This window comes from Lampetra planeri, unplaced genomic scaffold (assembly GCF_965212315.1).
Source record: "Lampetra planeri unplaced genomic scaffold, kcLamPlan1.2.h2 scaffold_293, whole genome shotgun sequence".
Classification (NCBI taxonomy): domain Eukaryota; kingdom Metazoa; phylum Chordata; class Hyperoartia; order Petromyzontiformes; family Petromyzontidae; genus Lampetra; species Lampetra planeri.
In genome coordinates this window covers 1-19,884 of record NW_027615119.1, presented here as the reverse complement: position 1 = coordinate 19,884, position 19,884 = coordinate 1, and the positions used below count along the sequence as shown (strand labels likewise).

The following is a 19,884-nucleotide window of genomic DNA, read 5'->3' as shown; positions in this document are numbered from 1 at the left end:
GCGCGGCACGGGCTAGAGAAGAGATGGAGTGATGTGGTACAGGAGGACGTGGAGCTGAGTGGACTTGCCGATGACTGGTACCAGCGGTGTCAAGATCGGCCTCAGTGGAGGAGGCTCGTGAAGGACGCTACTGGGCAGTTGGAGGCAGTCGCCCTCCAACAACAACGGAGGGCGGAGGAGCGACGCTCACAACAACGAGCGGAGCGCCGGGTGGCTAAAGCACAGCAAGTTGGCACAGTAGGGGGCACAGGTGGTGCATCAGCCAGTCATCTCGGTCATCTCGGTCAGTCGACCCGTGGCACCTGGGTCTGCCCCGTGACCTCCTGCCAGCGGGCGTTCGACACTTCACGTGGCCTCAAGGTGCACATGGCCTGGCACAAGCGTCGTGGTGACGTCACCGCCACTTAGTGGCGAATGGCGGTTGTTGTTGTAGGTGGGGGGTGTGTGGGTGGGTGGGGTATGTGTGTGTGTAGGTGGGGGGTATGTGTGTGGGTGTGTGTGTGTAGGTGGGGGGTGTGTGGGTGGGTGGGGTATGTGTGTGTGTGGTGGGTGGGGGGTTATGGGTGGAGGGGGTGTGTGTGAACCCATCCCCTCTACCAAGATGGCGTCGACGCGTCGCTTCCAGAATCCGTACCCCGACTACAGCGGGTCCCTGGTGCCGAGCTGCACGAGGGAGGCGCTGCTCCCCGTCGTGGCCGAGCTGGTGGACAGGGTCGTGTCCCACACGAGCGGCGCCGGAGGCCGCGGCAGCGGCGGCGGTGTCTACGTGGGGCCAGCGGGTGCGGCCTACATGCTGGTTCGGGCCCTAGACGCTGGCCTGGAGGCTCCGCGGGACGTGAGCTACCTGGAGACGGCGTGGCGGCTAGGCGAGGCCGGGCTGCGCGGAGTCGAGCGGGACCCCGAGAGCCGGGCCTCCTTCCTGCTGGGTCTCGACTAACACTCTATCGTCTCACGTCTCTCTGTGTCTCTCTGTGTGTCTCTTTGTGTCTCTCTGTGTCTCTCTGTGTGTCTCTGTGTCTCTGTGTGTCTCTGTGTGTCTCTGTCTGTGTGTCTCTGTCTGTGTCTCTGTGTGTCTCTGTCTCTCTGTGTGTGTCTCTGTGTATCTGTGTCTCTCTGTGTCTCTGTGTGTGTCTCTGTCTTTGTGTCTCTCTGTGTCTCTGTCTTTGTGTCTCTCTGTCTCTCTGTGTCTGTCTTTGTGTCTCTCTGTGTCTCTGTGTGTCTCTCTGTGTCTCTGTGTCACTGTGTGTCTCTCTGTGTGTGTCTCTGTGTCTCTGTGTGTCTGTGTCTCACTGTGTCTCTGTCTGTCTCTGTGTCACGGTGTCTCTATCTCTGTGTCTCTGTCTGTCTCTGTGTTTCTGTCTCTGTGTGTCTGTGTGTCTGTGTCTCTGTGTCTCTGTGTGTCTCTGTGTGTCTCTCTGTGTCTCTGTGTCTCACTGTGTCTCTGTGTGTCTCTCTGTCTCTCTGTGTGTCTGTGTGTCTCTCTGTCTGTGTCTCTGTGTGTCTCTGTGTCTCACTGTGTCTCTGTCTGTGTCTCTCTGTGTCTCTGTCTGTGTGTGTCTCTGTGTGTCTCTCTGTCTCTCTGTGTGTCTGTGGGTCTACTTGAGTCTGTGGGTCTCTGTGTGAGTCTGTGTGTCTCTACGTGAGTCTGTGGGTCTCTGTGTGAGTCTGTGGGTCTCTGTGTGAGTCTGTAGGTCTCTGTGTGAGTCTGTGGGTCTCTGTTTGAGTCTGTGGGTCTACTTGAGTATGTGGGTGTCTGTGTGAGTCTGTGTGTCTCTACGTGAGTCTGTGGGTCTCTGTGTGAGTCTGTGGGTCTCTGTGTGAGTCTGTGGGTCTCTGTGTGAGTCTGTGGGTCTCTGTGTGAGTCTGTGTGTCTCTACGTGAGTCTGTGGGTCTCTGTGTGAGTCTGTGGGTCTCTGTGTGAGTCTGTGGGTCTCTGTGTGAGTCTGTGGGTCTCTGTGTGAGTCTGTGGGTCTCTGTGTGAGTCTGTGGGTCTCTGTGTGAGTCTGTGGGTCTCTACGTGAGTCTGTGGGTCTCTACGTGAGTCTGTGGGTCTCTACGTGAGTCTGTGGGTCTCTGTGTGAGTCTGTGGGTCTCTACGTGAGTATGTGGGTCTCTACATGAGTCTGTGGGTCTCTGTGTGAGTCTGTGGGTCTCTGTGTGAGTCTGTAGGTCTCTGTGTGAGTCTGTGGGTCTCTGTTTGAGTCTGTGGGTCTACTTGAGTCTGTGGGTCTCTGTGTGAGTCTGTGTGTCTCTACGTGAGTCTGTGGGTCTCTGTGTGAGTCTGTGGGTCTCTGTGTGAGTCTGTAGGTCTCTGTGTGAGTCTGTGGGTCTCTGTTTGAGTCTGTGGGTCTACTTGAGTCTGTGGGTCTCTGTGTGAGTCTGTGTGTCTCTACGTGAGTCTGTGGGTCTCTGTGTGAGTCTGTGGGTCTCTGTTTGAGTCTGTGGGTCTACTTGAGTCTGTGGGTCTCTATGTGGGTCTGTGGGTCTCTGTGTGAGTCTGTGGGTCTCTGTGTTCAATGTACACACACAGAGACCCACAGACATCCAGACCCATAGAGATACTCACAAAGACTCCTGGTGAAGGGCAACACCAGTGACGATTATTTGAACCGGTCCTGGGCCTCCCCTAAGTAGACTCGGCCTCAAATGAGTGCCCGGTGCGGTGTGTAGTGAACATCGCCACTGGGGGAGACAAAGGCGGCCGGGCGTGGTGCTGGCCACCCACCCCCTCTGTGTGTGCCACAGTGCCGGTAGCCTTCATAGGCGCTGCTGCTACTCGCTAACAGCCCTTGCCCCTCCAGTCTGCTACAGGCTACACGGGGGATCTTTGTCTTTGTGTGTTCATAGGCGCTGCTACTCGCTACTGACAGCACTTGCCCCTACAGGCTGTTAGAGGCTACACGGGGGGTCTTTGTCTTTGTGTGCTACTCGCTAACAGCACTTGCCCCTTCAGTCTGCCACAGGCTGCACGGGGGATCTTTTTCTTTGTGTGCTACTCGCTAACAGCACTTGCCCCTCCAGTCTGCTACAGGCTACACGGGGGACCTTTGTCTCTGTGCGCGTGTGTTGCAGGTGGAGCTGGCGTGTACGTGGTGCTGGCCATGGTGAGCCTGCGCATGGGGCAGAGGGAGCGTGCGCTGGAGTTTGCGTCGCAATACGCCGCTCTTTACGAGGTGAGTAAGTGAGTGAGTGGGTGGGTGGGTGAGTGGGTGAGTGGGTGAGTGGGTGGGTGAGTGGGTGAGTGGGTGAGTGGGTGAGTGGGTGAGTGAGTGGGTGGGTGAGTGGGTGGGTGAGTGGGTGGGTGGGTGGGTGAGTGGGTGGGTGGGTGAGTGGGTGGGTGGGTGAGTGGGTGGGTGTGTGAGTGGGTGAGTGGGTGGGTGGGTGGGTGAGTGGGTGGGTGGGTGGGTGAGTGGGTGGGTGGGTGAGTGGGTGGGTGGGTGAGTGGGTGGGTGGGTGAGTGGGTGGGTGTGTGAGTGGGTGAGTGGGTGGGTGGGTGGGTGGGTGGGTGGGTTGGTGAGTGGGTGGGTGGGTGGGTGAATGGGTGGGTGGGTGGTTGAGTGGGTGGGTGGGTGGGTGAGTGGGTGGGTGAGTGGGGTGGGTGAGTGGGTGAGTGAGTGGGTGAGTGAGTGAGTGGGTGGGTGTGTGGGTGAGTGAGTGGGTGGGTGAGTGAGTGAGTGGGTGGGTGGGTGGGTGGGTGAGTGGGTGGGTGGGTGGGTGGGTGAGTGGGTGGGTGGGTGAGTGGGTGGGTGGGTGGGTGGGTGGGTGAGTGGGTGGGTGGGTGGGTGAGTCGGTGGGTGGGTGGGTGAGTCGGTGGGTGGGTGGGTGAGTGGGGTGGGTGAGTGGGTGGGTGAGTGGGTGGGTGGGTGGGTGAGTGGGTGGGTGGGTGAGTGGGTGGGTGAGTGGGTGGGTGGGTGGGTGGGTGAGTGGGTGGGTGGGTGAGTGGGTGGGTGGGTGAGTGGGTGGGTGGGTGGGTGGGTGGGTGGGTGGGTGAGTGAGTGAGTGAGTGGGTGGGTGAGTGGGTGAGTGGGTGGGTGAGTGAGTGGGTGAGTGAGTGGGTGAGTGGGTGGGTGGGTGAGTGAGTGGGTGAGTGGGTGGGTGAGTGAGTGAGTGAGTGGGTGGGTGAGTGGATGGGTGGGTGGGTGGGTGAGTGAGTGGGTGAGTGGGTGAGTGAGTGGGTGAGTGAGTGGGTGGGTGAGTGGGTGGGTGAGTGGGTGGGTGAGTGGGTGGGTGAGTGGGTGGGTGGGTGGGTGGGTGGGTGGGTGAGTGGGTGGGTGGGTGAGTGGGTGGGTGGGTGGGTGGGTGGGTGAGTGAGTGGGTGGGTGGGTGGGTGAGTGGGTGGGTGGGTGGGTGAGTGGGTGGGTGGGTGGGTGAGTGGGTGGGTGGGTGGGTGGGTGAGTGGGTGGGTGGGTGGGTGGGTGGGTGGGTGGGTGGGTGAGTGGGTGAGTGAGTGGGTGAGTGAGTGGGTGAGTGGGTGGGTGGGTGGGGTGGGTGAGTGAGTGGGTGGGTGGGTGAGTGAGTGTGTGAGTGAGTGTGTGAGTGAGTGTGTGAGTGAGTGTGTGAGTGAGTGTGTGAGTGAGTGTGTGAGTGAGTGTGTGAGTGAGTGTGTGAGTGTGTGAGTGAGTGTGTGAGTGAGTGTGTGAGTGAGTGTGTGTATGTGTGAGTGTGTGAGTGAGTGAGTGTATGTGTGAGTGTGTGAGCGAGTGAGTGTGTGAGTGAGCGAGTGAGCGTGCGAGTGAGTGTGTGTGTGAGTTGAGTGAGTGGTGCTGACAAAGGCGGCCGGGCGTGGTGCTGGCCACCCACCCACTCGTGTGCCACAGTGTCGGTAGCCTTCATCGCTGCTGCTACTCGCTACTGACAGCACCTGCCCCTACAGGCTGCTACAGGCTACACGGGGGACCTTTGTCTTTGTGTGTGCAGGTGTGTGTGCAGCCGCGCTTCCTGCCGTGTGGCTCCGACGAGCTGTTTGTGGGGCGCGCCGGGTTCCTGCACGGAGCCGATTACCTCTCCAGAGAGCTGGGGGTCCCAGTACGCACACACACACACACTGACACACACACACACTGACACACACACACACACGCAGAGACTTACACACACACACAGACACACACACACCTACACACACACACGCAGAGACTTACACACACACTGACACACACACACACACTGACACACACACACACTGACACACACACACACACGCAGAGACTTACACACACACACACAGACACACACACACCTACACACACACACGCAGAGACTTACACACACACTGACACACACACACTGACACACACACACACTGACACACACACGCAGAGACTTACACACACACACAGGCACACACACACCTACACACACACACGCAGAGACTTACACACACACTGACACACACACACACACTGACACACACACAGATACTTACACACACATGCGCAGAGACTTACACACACACACATACAGACTTACACACACACACACACAGATACTTACACACACACACACACAGATACTTACACACACACAGATACTTACACACACACAGATACTTACACACACACACACAGATACTTACACACACACACACAGATACTTACACACACACAAATACTTACACACACACACACACAGATACTTACACACACACAGATACTTACACACACACACACAGATACTTACACACACACACACAGATACTTACACACACACAGATACTTACACACACACACACAGATACTTACACACACACACACAGATACTTACACACACACAAATACTTACACACACACACACAGATACTTACACACACACACACAGATACTTACACACACACACACAGATACTTACACACACACAGATACTTACACACACACACACAGATACTTACACACACACACACAGATACTTACACACACACAGATACTTACACACACACACACAGATACTTACACACACACACACAGATACTTACACACACACAAATACTTACACACACACACGCGCAGAGACTTACACACACAGAGAGCTGGGGGTCCCAGTACGCACACACACACACACCTACACACACACACACGCAGATACTGACACACACACACGCGCAGAGACTTACACACACACATAGACTTACACACACACACAGATACCTACACACACACATACAGGCTTACACACACAGACTGACACACACACAGACTGACACACACACACACATACTTACACACACAGAGAGCTGGGGGTCCCAGTACGAACACACACACACACCTACACACACACACAGAGACTTACACACACACACAGATACTTACACACACACAGATACTTACACACACACACACCTACACACACACACGCGCGCAGAGACTTACACACACACAGGCTCACACAGACACACACACACAGATACTTACACACACACACGCGCAGAGACTTACACACACACACACACACAGACTGACACACACACACAGATTGACACACACAGACTTACACACACACACAGACTGACACACACACACAGATTGACACACACAGACTTACACACACACACACAGACTTACACAAACACACATACCTATACACACACACAGACTTGCACACACACACACACACATACTTATACACACACACATATCTCTCCGTGTGTCTCTCCCCGTGTCTCTCCGTGTTTCTCTCCATGCGTCACCCCGTGTCTCTCCGAGTCTCACCCCGTGTCTCCCCGTGTGTCTCCCCGTGTCTCCTCGTGTGTCTCCCCGTGTCTCTCCGTGTGTCTCCCCGTGTGTCTCTCCGTGTCTCTCCCCGTGTGTCTCTCTCCGTGCGTCACCCCGTGTGTCTCCCCGTGTCTCTCCCCGCGTGTCTCTGTGTCTCTCTCCGTGTGTCTCCCCGTGTCTCTCCGTGCGTCACCCCGTGTCTCCCCGTGTCTCCCCGTGTCTCACTCCGTGTGTCTCTACGTGTCTCTCTCGGTGTCTCACCCCATGTGTCTCCGTGTCTCTCCGTGTCTCTCCGTGTCTCACCCCGTGTCTCTCCCCGCGTGTCTCCCCGCGTGTCTCTACGTGTCTCTCTCGGTGTCTCACCCCATGTGTCTCCGTGTCTCTCCGTGTCTCTCCGTGTCTCACCCCGTGTCTCTCCCCGCGTGTCTCCCCGCGTGTCTCTACGTGTCTCTCTCGGTGTCTCACCCCATGTCTCTCTCCGCGTGTCTCCGTGTGTCTCCCCGTGTGTCTCCCCGTGTCTCTCCGTGTGTCTCCCCGCGTGTCTCACCCCGTGTCTCTTCCCGTGTCTCTCCGTGTCTCCCCGTGTGTCTCCCCGTGTCTCTCCGTGTGTCTCCCCGTGTCTCTCTCCGTGCGTCTCCCCGTGTCTCTCCGTGTGTCTCCCCGTGTCTCTCCCCGCGTGTCTTCGTGTCTCTCTCCATGCGTCACCCCATGTCTCTCTCCGTGCGTCACCCCCGTGTCTCACCCCGTGTCTCCCCGTGTCTCCGGCTGCGCAGGTGCTGACCCGCGATCAGATAGCGTGCCTGTGCAGCGTGATGGTGACGTCGGGGGAGGAGTACGCTCGCTCCACGCACAGCGCCAGCCCCCTCATGTACGCCTACTACGGCACAGAGTACCTGGGTAGGCAACTCACTCACTCAGTCAGTCACTCGCTCGCTCACTCACTCACTCAGTCACTCACTCACTCAGTTACTCACTCAGTCACTCACTCAGTCACTCGCTCACTCACTCACTCAGTCACTCACTCACTCACTCAGTCACTCACTCACTCACTCACTCAGTCACTCGCTCGCTCACTCACTCAGTCAGTCACTCAGTCACTCACTCAGTCACTCACTCAGTCACTCGCTCGCTCGCTCCACGCACAGCGCCAGCCCCCTCATGTACGCCTACTACGGCACAGAGTACCTGGGTAGGCAACTCACTCACTCAGTCAGTCACTCGCTCGCTCACTCACTCACTCAGTCACTCACTCACTCAGTTACTCACTCAGTCACTCACTCAGTCACTCGCTCACTCACTCACTCAGTCACTCACTCACTCACTCAGTCACTCACTCACTCACTCACTCAGTCACTCGCTCGCTCACTCACTCAGTCAGTCACTCAGTCACTCACTCAGTCACTCACTCAGTCACTCGCTCGCTCGCTCCACGCACAGCGCCAGCCCCCTCATGTACGCCTACTACGGCACAGAGTACCTGGGTAGGCAACTCACTCACTCACTCAGTCACTCGCTCGCTCACTCACTCACTCAGTCACTCACTCACTCAGTTACTCACTCAGTCACTCACTCAGTCACTCGCTCACTCACTCACTCAGTCACTCACTCACTCACTCAGTCACTCGCTCGCTCACTCACTCAGTCAGTCACTCAGTCACTCACTCAGTCACTCACTCAGTCACTCGCTCGCTCACTCCACGCACAGCGCCAGCCCCCTCATGTACGCCTACTACGGCACAGAGTACCTGGGTAGGCAACTCACTCACTCACTCAGTCACTCGCTCGCTCACTCACTCACTCACTCAGTCACTCACTCACTCAGTCACTCACTCAGTCACTCACTCAGTCACTCGCTCACTCACTCAGTCACTCACTCACTCACTCGTACCCTACCCGTACTCGGCCGGGTACGGGTAGGGTACGAGTACGGCCGGGTACAGGTAGGGTACGGGTACGGCCGGGTACGGGTAGGGTACGGGTATGGGTAGTGTACGGGTACGGGTACGGGTAGTATACGGGTAGGGTAGGGGTACGGGTAGGGTACGGGTAGGGTACGAGTACGGGTATGGGTAGGGTACAGGTAGGGTATGGTACGGGTAGGGGTGGTAAGGAATCAAAACCCGTTTGCGACCTGCCACTGCACCACCGCTCCCCCCCCCTCAACTCGCTAACAGCACTTGCCCCGACAGCCCATTAGAGCAGTGGTCGGGACCTTTTCGACTGGGAGAGCCATAAAAGCCAAATAATTCTAAATATATTTCATTGAGAGCCATGTAGTATTTTTAACGTATAATAAATTAAAAATGTCTTACTTTTAATGCGACTTCTGGTGCTGCATGGTTTTGCTGATGGCCTTGTCGTCTGGTTCGTAACGTGGGCATCGAGGCCCCGTGACCCGTGACATTTCTCTTCAAAAACGAATTTCTGTTTACTTTAAAACGACACGGTACCATTAAGCAACATCACAAGTATTTTAAAATCAGTTCCAAACTGATTGTGTGTATTTTTGTTTTTCAACTCAAAAATTGTCTGGGAGCCATATGCCGTCACCGGAAGAGCCACATGTGGCTCGCGAGCCACAGGTTCCCGACCGCTGCATCGGAGGCTACGCGGGGGACCTCTGTCTGTGGTGCAGGGGCGGCCCACTCACTCACCCACTCACCTTCACACACTCACATGCCTCACACACACACACGCCTCACACACTCACTCACACACTCACTCAGTCACCCACTCACTCACCCACTCACCTTCACACACACACGCCTCACACACACACACGCCTCACACACACTCACACACTCACTCAGTCACCCACTCACTCACTCACACACTCACTCAGTCACTCAGTCACTAACACACTCACTCACTCTACCACACAGCACTTGCCCCGACAGTCCGTCACAGGCTACGTGGGGGGCCTCTGTCTGTGGTGCAGGGGCGGCCCACTCACTCACCCACTCACCTTCACACACACACGCCTCACACACACACATGCCTCACACACACACTCACACACTCACTCACACACTCACTCAGTCACCCACTCACTCACTCACTCTACCATTCACTCACTCACCCACCCACTCACTCACTCACTCTACCATTCACTCACTCACTCACTCACCCACTCACTCACTCACCCACTCACTCACTCACCCACTCACTCACTCACCCACCCACTCACTCACTCACTCACTCACACACTCACTCACTCTACCACACAGCACTTGCCCCGACAGTCCGTCACAGGCTACGCGGGGGGCCTCTGTCTGTGGTGCAGGGGCGGCCCACGGGCTGTGCGCGGTGCTGCTGGCGCTGCTGTGCCACGTGGAGGTGCTGGATGGGCGGCAGGCAGCGCTCGTCTGGGGCGCCGTAGACTTCCTGCTGCAGCTGCAGGGGCCCGAGGGGGCCGCCCCCGGGGCCGACAACTGGGCCCCCCGCCATGGGGGAGGGGCGGGCCGCGGGTGGACGCCGAGGAACTGGTGCACTGGTGCCACGGGGCGCCTGGTACGGCGCTCGCTCGGCTCGGTCGGTCGGTCGGTCGGTCACTCGCTCGCTCGCTCGCTCGGTCACTCGCTCGCGTCGCTCGCTCGGTCACTCACTCGCTCACTCACTCGCTGAGCCACTCGCTCACTCGCTCGCTCACTCGCTCGCTCGCTCAGTCGCTCGCTCGCTCAGTCGCTCACTCACTCGCTCGCTCGCTCGCTCAGTCGCTCACTCACTCGCTCACTCGCTCGCTCACTCGCTCACTCACTCAGTCGCTCACTCACTCGCTCGCTCACTCGCTCACCTCGCTCACTCACTCAGTCGCTCACTCGCTCGCTCGCTCAGTCGCTCGCTCACTCACTTTCTCACTCACTCTACCACTCACTTACTCTACCACTCGCTCGCCTCGCTCATTCACCAACTCGCTCTACCACTCACTCCCCTCCTCCCTCCCTCCGACCCTGACGACGCCTGCTGCTGCGGCTGCTGCTGCAGATTGGAGTGTGCGTCTCTCTCACCGTGTTCCACGGGGGTTTGTCTCCGGGTCCTCCGGTTTCCGCTCCCACATTTAAACCCGTCGCCCACGCGGCGACGACGACGACGCTGAGCCACGTGACCAAGCTGAGCCACGTGACCTAGCTGAGCCACGTGACCTAGCTGAGCCACGTGACCTAGCTGAGCCACGTGACGTAGCTGAGCCACGTGACCTAGCTGAGCCACGTGGCCTAGCTGAGCCACGTGACCTAGCTGAGCCACGTGACCTAGCTGAGCCACGTGACCTAGCTGAGCCACGTGACGTAGCTGAGCCACGTGACCGAGCTGAGCCACGTGACCTAGCTGAGCCACGTGGCCTAGCTGAGCCACGTGACCTAGCTGAGCCACGTGGCCTAGCTGAGCCACGTGGCCTAGCTGAGCCACGTGGCCGAGCTGAGCCACGTGACCTAGCTGAGCCACGTGACCAAGCTGAGCCACGTGACCTAGCTGGGCCACGTGACCGAGCTGAGCCACGTGACCGAGCTGAGCCACGTGACCAAGCTGGGCCACGTGGCCGAGCTGAGCCACGTGACCGAGCTGAGCCACGTGACCGAGCTGAGCCACGTGGCCGAGCTGGGCCACGTGGCCGAGCTGAGCCACGTGACCTAGCTGAGCCACGTGACCAAGCTGAGCCACGTGGCCTAGCTGAGCCACGTGACCTAGCTGAGCCACATGGCCGAGCTGAGCCACGTGACCTAGCTGAGCCACGTGACCTAGCTGAGCCACGTGACCAAGCTGAGCCACGTGGCCGAGCTGAGCCACGTGACCTAGCTGAGCCACGTGACCTAGCTGGGCCACGTGACCAAGCTGAGCCACGTGACCTAGCTGAGCCACGTGACCTAGCTGAGCCACGTGACCGAGCTGAGCCACGTGACCTAGCTGGGCCACGTGACCAAGCTGAGCCACGTGGCCTAGCTGAGCCACGTGACCGAGCTGAGCCACGTGGCCGAGCTGGGCCACGTGGCCGAGCTGAGCCACGTGACCTAGCTGAGCCACGTGGCCTAGCTGAGCCACGTGACCTAGCTGAGCCACGTGGCCTAGCTGAGCCACGTGACCTAGCTGAGCCACGTGACCTAGCTAGGCCACGTGACCTAGCTGAGCCACGTGACCTAGCTAGGCCACGTGACCTAGCTGAGCCACGTGACCTAGCTGGGCCACGTGACCTAGCTGAGCCACGTGACCTAGCTGAGCCACGTGACCTAGCTAGGCCACGTGACCTAGCTGAGCCACGTGACCTAGCTGGGCCACGTGACCTAGCTGGGCCACGTGACCTAGCTGAGCCACGTGGCCTAGCTGAGCCACGTGACCTAGCTGAGCCACGTGACCGAGCTGAGCCACGTGGCCGAGCTGAGCCACGTGACCTAGCTGAGCCACGTGACCTAGCTGGGCCACGTGACCAAGCTGAGCCACGTGACCGAGCTGAGCCACGTGACCTAGCTGGGCCACGTGACCGAGCTGAGCCACGTGGCCTAGCTGAGCCACGTGACCGAGCTGAGCCACGTGACCGAGCTGAGCCATGTGACCTAGCTGAGCCGCGTGACCTAGCTGAGCCGCGTGACCTAGCTGAGCCACGTGACCTAGCTGGGCCGCGTGGCCTAGCTGAGCCGCGTGACCTAGCAGAGCCGCGTGACCTAGCTGAGCCGCGTGACCTAGCTGAGCCGCGTGACCTAGCAGAGCCGCGTGACCTAGCTGAGCCGCGTGACCTAGCTGAGCCGCGTGACCTAGCTGAGCCGCGTGACCTAGCTGAGCCACGTGACCTAGCTGAGCCACGTGACCTAGCTGAGCCACGTGACCTAGCTGAGCCACGTGACCAAGCTGCCGTCTTGCGTCACGGCATCTGAGTGTGACACCACGCTCGCCCTGACAAAGATACATTTCGATGTAAAGCTTCTTTCGTGACTGCAGCAGGGATTCGCCTTCTTGGTTCTTTCGGTAAAGTCACGTAGAAGGGAAGTAATAAAATAATACAAATAAAACATAATAAAATATTTTATTATGTTTAATGAAAATAATAAAATAAAACTTAATCAAATGTGAGAATTATTTTATTGTGTTTTTTAAAAATTATTTTATTACTTCCCTTCTACGTGATGCCTTTACCGAAAGAACCAAGAAGATGAAAGATACATTTTTACCGATTTCTGCCAACCGCTACCCCCCCCCCCCCGTGCCCCCCCCGTGCCCCCCCCCCGTGCCCCCCCCCGTGCCCCCCCCCGTGCCCCCCCCCGTGCCCCCCCCCCGTGCCCCCCCGTGGCCCCCCCCGTGCCCCCCCCGTGCCCCCCCGTGGCCCCCCCCGTGCCCCCCCGTGGCCCCCCCCGTGCCCCCCCCGGTGCCCCCCCCCCGTGCCCCCCCCCCCGTGCCCCCCCCCCGTGCCCCCCCCGTGCCCCCCCCCGTGCCCCCCCCGTGCCCCCCCCCGTGCCCCCCTCCGTGCCCCCCCCCGTGCCCCCCCCCGTGCCCCCCCCCCTAGGAGTGGCCCACCTGTTTGTGCGAGCGTTTGCGTCTTCGCGAGAGCCACGCTTCCTGCGTGCGTGCGAGCGCGCGGGGGAGCTGGTGTGGCGCAAGGGGCTGCTCAAGAAGGGTCCCGGCGTGTGCCACGGCGTGGCCGGCAACGCCTACCTCTTCCTGCTGCTGCACCGCCTCACCGGGGAGCAGAAACACCTCTACCGCGCACAGAGGGTCGCACAACAACACACACAATACACACACACCGCACACACACCACACACACCGCACACAATACACACATACACACACACACACCACACACACACCGCACACACACACACCACACACACACACACCGCACACACACCACACACACACACACCACACACACACCGCACACACACCACACACCACACACACACCGCACACACACACACCACACACACACCGCACACACACCACACACACACACACCACACACACACCGCACACACACACACCACACACACACACACACCACACACACCACCGCACACACACACACACATCCTACCTCTTCCTGCTGCTGCACCGCCTCACCGGGGAGCAGAGACCACCTCTACCGCGCACAGAGGTTGCACAACACCACACACACAGCACACACACACACCACACACACACCGCACACACACACCACACACACACCACACACACACACACCCCGCATACACACAGCACACACACAGCACACACACACACAGACACACACACACACATTCACACACACAGCACACACACACCACACACACACACACCACACACACCACACACACACCGCACACACACACACATACACCACACACCACACCACACACACCACATACACACACCACACACACACTACACACACCACACACACCACACACACACACACACCACCCACACACACACACACCACCCACACACACCGCACACACCACCACACACACACCACCCCATCCACCCGTGTCCCCCCTTGACTCCTTCTCCCCGCGTCTCCCCCTCTCTCCCCGTGTCTCCCTGCGTCTCCCCGTGTCTCCCTGCGTCTCCCCGTGTCTCCCTCTCTCCCCGTGTCTCCCTGCGTCTCCCCGTGTCTCCCTCTCCTCCCCGTGTCTCCCTGCATCTCCCCGTGTCTCCCCGCGTCTCCCTCTCTCCCCCTCTCTCCCCCTCTCTCCCTGTGTCTCCCTCTCTCTCCCCGTGTCTCCCTGCGTCTCCCCGTGTCTCCCTCTCTCCCCCTCTCTCCCCGCATCTCCCCGCGTCTCCCCGCGTCTCCCCGTGTCTCCCTTTCTCCCCCTCTCTCCCCGCGTCTCCCCGTGTCTCCCTCTCTCCCCGCGTCTCCCCGTGTCTCCCCGTGTCTCCCCGTGTCTCCCTCTCTCCCCGTGTCTCCCTCTCTCCCCGCGTCTCCCCGCGTCTCCCCGCGTCTCCCCGCGTCTCCCTTTCTCCCCCTCTCTCCCCGCGTCTCCCCGTGTCTCCCTCTCTCCCCGCGTCTCCCCGTGTCTCCCCGTGTCTCCCTCTCTCCCCGCGTCTCCCTCTCTCCCCCGCGTCTCCCCGCGTCTCCCCGCGTCTCCCCGCGTCTCCCCGTGTCTCCCCCGTGTCTCCCCGTGTCTCCCCGTGTCTCCCCGTGTCTCCCCGTGTCTCCCCGTGTCTCCCCGTGTCTCCCCGTGTCCCAGGTTTGCGGAGTTCCTGTGGACCCCGGAGTTTGCGTCGGGGGGCGCGCACCCCGGACGCGCCGCACAGCCTGTACGAGGGGCTGGCTGGCACCGCCTGCTTCCTGCTCGACCTGCTCAAACCCGGCCAGCGCACACTTCCCCCCTGTTCGACGCCTTGCTCTGAGCACGGCGGCACAACCACGGGGCACAACCACGGGGCACAACCACGGGGCACAACCACGGGGAACAACCACGCGGCACAACCACGCGGGAGAACCACGCGGGAGAACCACGCGCACAACCACACGGGGCACAACCACACGGCACAACCACGGGGCACAACCACGGGGCACAACCACACGGGGCACAACCACACGGCACAACCACGCGGCACAACCACGCGGCACAACCACGCGGGAGAACCACGGGGCACAACCACGGGGCACAACCACGGGGCACAACCACACGGGGAACAACCACGCGGCACAACCACGCGGGAGAACCACGCGCACAACCACGGGGCACAACCACACGGGGCACAACCACACGGCACAACCACACGGCACAACCACACGGCACAACCACGGGGCACAACCACACGGGGCACAACCACACGGCACAACCACGCGGCACAACCACGCGGCACAACCACGCGGCACAACCACGCGGGAGAACCACGGGGCACAACCACGGGGCACAACCACGGGGCACAACCACACGGCACAACCACGCGGCACAACCACGCGGGAGAACCACGCGGGAGAACCACGGGGCACAACCACGGGGCACAACCACACGGGGCACAACCACACGGCACAACCACGCGGGAGAACCACGCGCACAACCACGGGACACAACCACGGGACACAACCACACGGCACAACCACGGGGCACAACCACGGGACACAACCACACGGCACAACCACGGGGCACAACCACGGGACACAACCACACGGGGCACAACCACGCGGGGCACAACCACGGGGCGCAACCACGCGGGGCCACAACCACACGGCACAACCACGGGGCACAACCACGGGACACAACCACACGGGGCACAACCACGCGGGGCACAACCACGGGGCACAACCACGCGGGGCACAACCACACGGCACAACCACGGGGCACAACCACGGGACACAACCACACGGGGCACAACCACGCGGGGCACAACCACGGGGCACAACCACGCGGGGCACAACCACACGGCACAACCACGGGGCACAACCACGGGGCGCAACCACGCGGTTAGGTAGATGCCCGTGCCTATCACCACCACCACCGCTTCACCACCGCCGCCCGCCACCACCATCACCGCCACCACCACCGCCACCACCACTGCCACCGCCACCATCGCGACGGCCGCCGTGCCTCCCGTGTTGTGACGCTCAAGCCCCACCACCGCCACCACCCGCCACCACCGCCACCACCGCCACCACCACGCCACTCGCTCACCCCGACAGCACAAACAGCCTCACCACCACCACCACCGCCACCACCCGCCACCACCGCCACCACCGCCACCACCGCCACCACCACGCCACTCGCTCCGACAGCATAAACAGCCTCACCACCACCACCGCCCCACCACCGCCACCACCACCACCACCACCACCACCACGCCACTCGCTCACCCCGACAGCACAAACAGCCTCACCACCACCACCACCGCCACCACCGCCCACCACCACCACCGCCACCACCGCCACCACCACCACCACGCCACTCGCTCACCCCCGACAGCACAAACAGCCTCACCACCGCCACCACCGCCACCACCGACACCACCGCCACCGCCACCACCGCCACCACCGCCACCACCACCACCACCACGCCACTCGCTCACCCCGACAGCACAAACAGCCTCACCGCCACCACCGCCACCCGCCGCCACCCGCCGCCACCCCGCCACCACCCGCCACCACCACCACCACGCCCACTCGCTCACCCCCCCGACAGCACAAACAGCCTCACCGCCACCACCGCCACCGCCCCACCACCGCCACCACCACCACCACGCCACTCGCTCACCCCGACAGCACAAACAGCCTCACCGCCGCCACCGGCCGCCACCCGCCGCCACCGCCACCACCGCCACCACCACCACCACGCCACTCGCTCACCCCCGACAGCACAAACAGCCTCACCGCCACCACCGCCACCGCCACCACCGCCACCACCACCACCACCACCACGCCACTCGCTCACCCCGACAGCACAAACAGCCTCACAACCACCGCTGCTGCTGCTGCTTGTTGTTGTTGTTGTTGTCGTCGTGTTTAGTTTGTTGTCCTTACCCCCCCGCCCGCACCTCCGATTAGCCGCGGTTGGCTACGTACGGCGCGAAAGAAGTTGAACGTACACACACAAAGACCCACACACACACGGACACAGACACACACACAGACACACACACACACAGATACTTACACACACACACAGACACACACACACACCTAGACACACAGACACACACACCTAGACACACAGACACACACACCTAGACACACAGACACACACACAGACACACACACAGATACTTACACACAGGACACACACAGGCACACACAGACACACAGAGACACACACAGACACACAGAGACACACAGACACACACCTAGACACACACAGACAGACACACACACAGACAGACACACACACACAGACAAACACACACACAGACACACACACAGACACAAACACAGACACACACACACAGACACACACACAGACACACACAAGACGCACACAGACACACACACAGACACACACACAGACACACACACAGACACACAGACACACACACATACACACAGACACACACAGACACACACAGACACACACAGACAGACACACACACAGACAGACACACACACACAGACAAACACACACACAGACACACACACAGACACAAACACAGACACACACACACAGACACACACACAGACACACACAAGACGCACACAGACACACACACAGACACACACACAGACACACACACAGACACACAGACACACACAGACACACACAGACACACACAGACACACACACACGGACACATACACCTAGACACACACACACCTAGACACACACACACCTAGACAAACACACACAGACACACACACCTAGACACACACAGACACACACACACAGACACACACAGACACACACACAGACACACAGACACACACACACCTAGACACACACACACACACACCTAGACACACACACACAGTCACACACACCTAGACACACAGACACACACACAGACACACACACACAGACAGACACACACACACAGACAAACACACACACACAGACACACACACAGACACAAACACAGACACACACACACACAGACACACACACAGACACACACAAGACGCACACAGACACACACACAGACACACACACAGACACACACACAGACACACACACAGACACACACACAGACACACACACATACACACAGACACACACAGACACACACACAGACACACACAGACACACACACACGGACACATACACCTAGACACACACACACCTAGACAAACACACACAGACACACACACCTAGACACACACAGACACACACACACAGACACACACAGACACACACACACACAGACACACACACAGACACACACACACAGACACACACACACACACACACCTAGACACACACACACAGTCACACACACCTAGACACACAGACACACACACAGACACACACACAGACACACACACAGACACACACAGACACACACACACACCACCAGTTTGCAACCCTCTTTCGCTGCGCCTGTACCACTCCCCGCGTGCACTAGTTATTTATTTATCCGTTCGTCGACAGCGTTTTTCTCGTCGACGATGCACTCCGTGCGTCGTCGACGCCGCCGTTACGTCCACCGCTCCAGAGCCGGCCCAGCCACAAAGCGACCCTTGCAATTGCAGAGGGCCCCGTGGCCAGCAGAGGGCCCCCCCTAGAGTCACTGCTAGCTAGTGGGTGAAAACAATCATACATCAAAGGGGCCTCCAAGCAAATTTTGCTTCGGGCCCCCAAAGGTCTAGGGCCGGTTCTGCACCGCTCCGATATCGTCGCGGTGAGCCCGTGTATCACCGCCCCGAGGTTTGTAGGAGCGAGCTTCCTCCTCCATAATCAACGTTTTTGGGTTTAGATCGCGTTATTTACAAATGTGTCGTAACCCTCCACCACCCGACACGGCCAATCAGTAAAAAAAGTGTCACGTTGACAAAAGACAAAATAGTTCACTGCTTTAGCAATTCGCCCGATGATGCTGGATGCAATTACCAGCGAAACGTCGCACTACTCAAATTGTAAAATGTTGTGGTTTCACGCTTCAACACACCGGTGGGGCTAAAGCAGTGAACTATTTGTCTTTTGTCAACGTGACACTTTTTTTTACTGATTGGCCGTGTCGGGTGGTGGAGGGTTACGACACATTTATAAATAACGCGATCTAAACCCAAAAACGTTGATTATGAAGAAGATTGGTCGCGAAAGCCTACGTGTTAAACTGACTAACCCCTCCTCCTCCGCTCGCACGGAGCGGGGATCGCCCCGCTGCTGCGGCTATCTTCAAATCGTGCGAACGACGGGCAGTACAAGGGCCATGGGTCTTTCTTGGTTCTTTCGGTAAAGTCGTCGCGTAGAAGGGAGATAATAAAATGATAGAAATAAAACGTGATAAAATGATAGAAATAAAACATAAATAATAATACAAATAAAACATAAAATAATAAAAATAAAACATAATAAAATAATAAAAATAAAACATGATAAAATAATAAAAATAAAACAATAAATTAAGAAAACATAATAAAATAATACAAATAAAACATACTAAAAATAATAAAAATTAAACATAATAAAATAATAAAAATGAAACGTAATAAAATAATAAAACATAATAAAATAATAAAAATTAAACATAAAAATAAAACAATAAAATACAATTCTCACGACGTTTCAGACAGACGCCGTCTTTCCGACAGACCTGTTCTTCACCTGAGGACGGCCGC

The 19,884-nt window shown here is 58.5% G+C and overlaps 1 protein-coding gene across 1 annotated transcript; it reads left to right on the top strand.

Annotated features, from left to right (window-relative positions):
• Nucleotides 1-555: 555 nt before the first annotated feature.
• On the top strand, nt 556-15,119 carry LOC144740773 (lanC-like protein 3). The gene is given in 11 exon segments (XM_078623515.1): nt 556-926; nt 3,073-3,173; nt 4,918-5,025; nt 7,481-7,604; nt 9,991-10,145; nt 10,148-10,217; nt 13,198-13,403; nt 14,862-14,900; nt 14,902-14,979; nt 14,981-15,001; nt 15,003-15,119. Coding segments are annotated over 11 exon segments (1,293 nt in total). The 5' UTR covers nt 556-559; the 3' UTR covers nt 15,027-15,119.
• The last annotated feature ends 4,765 nt before the right edge of the window (nt 15,120-19,884 follow it).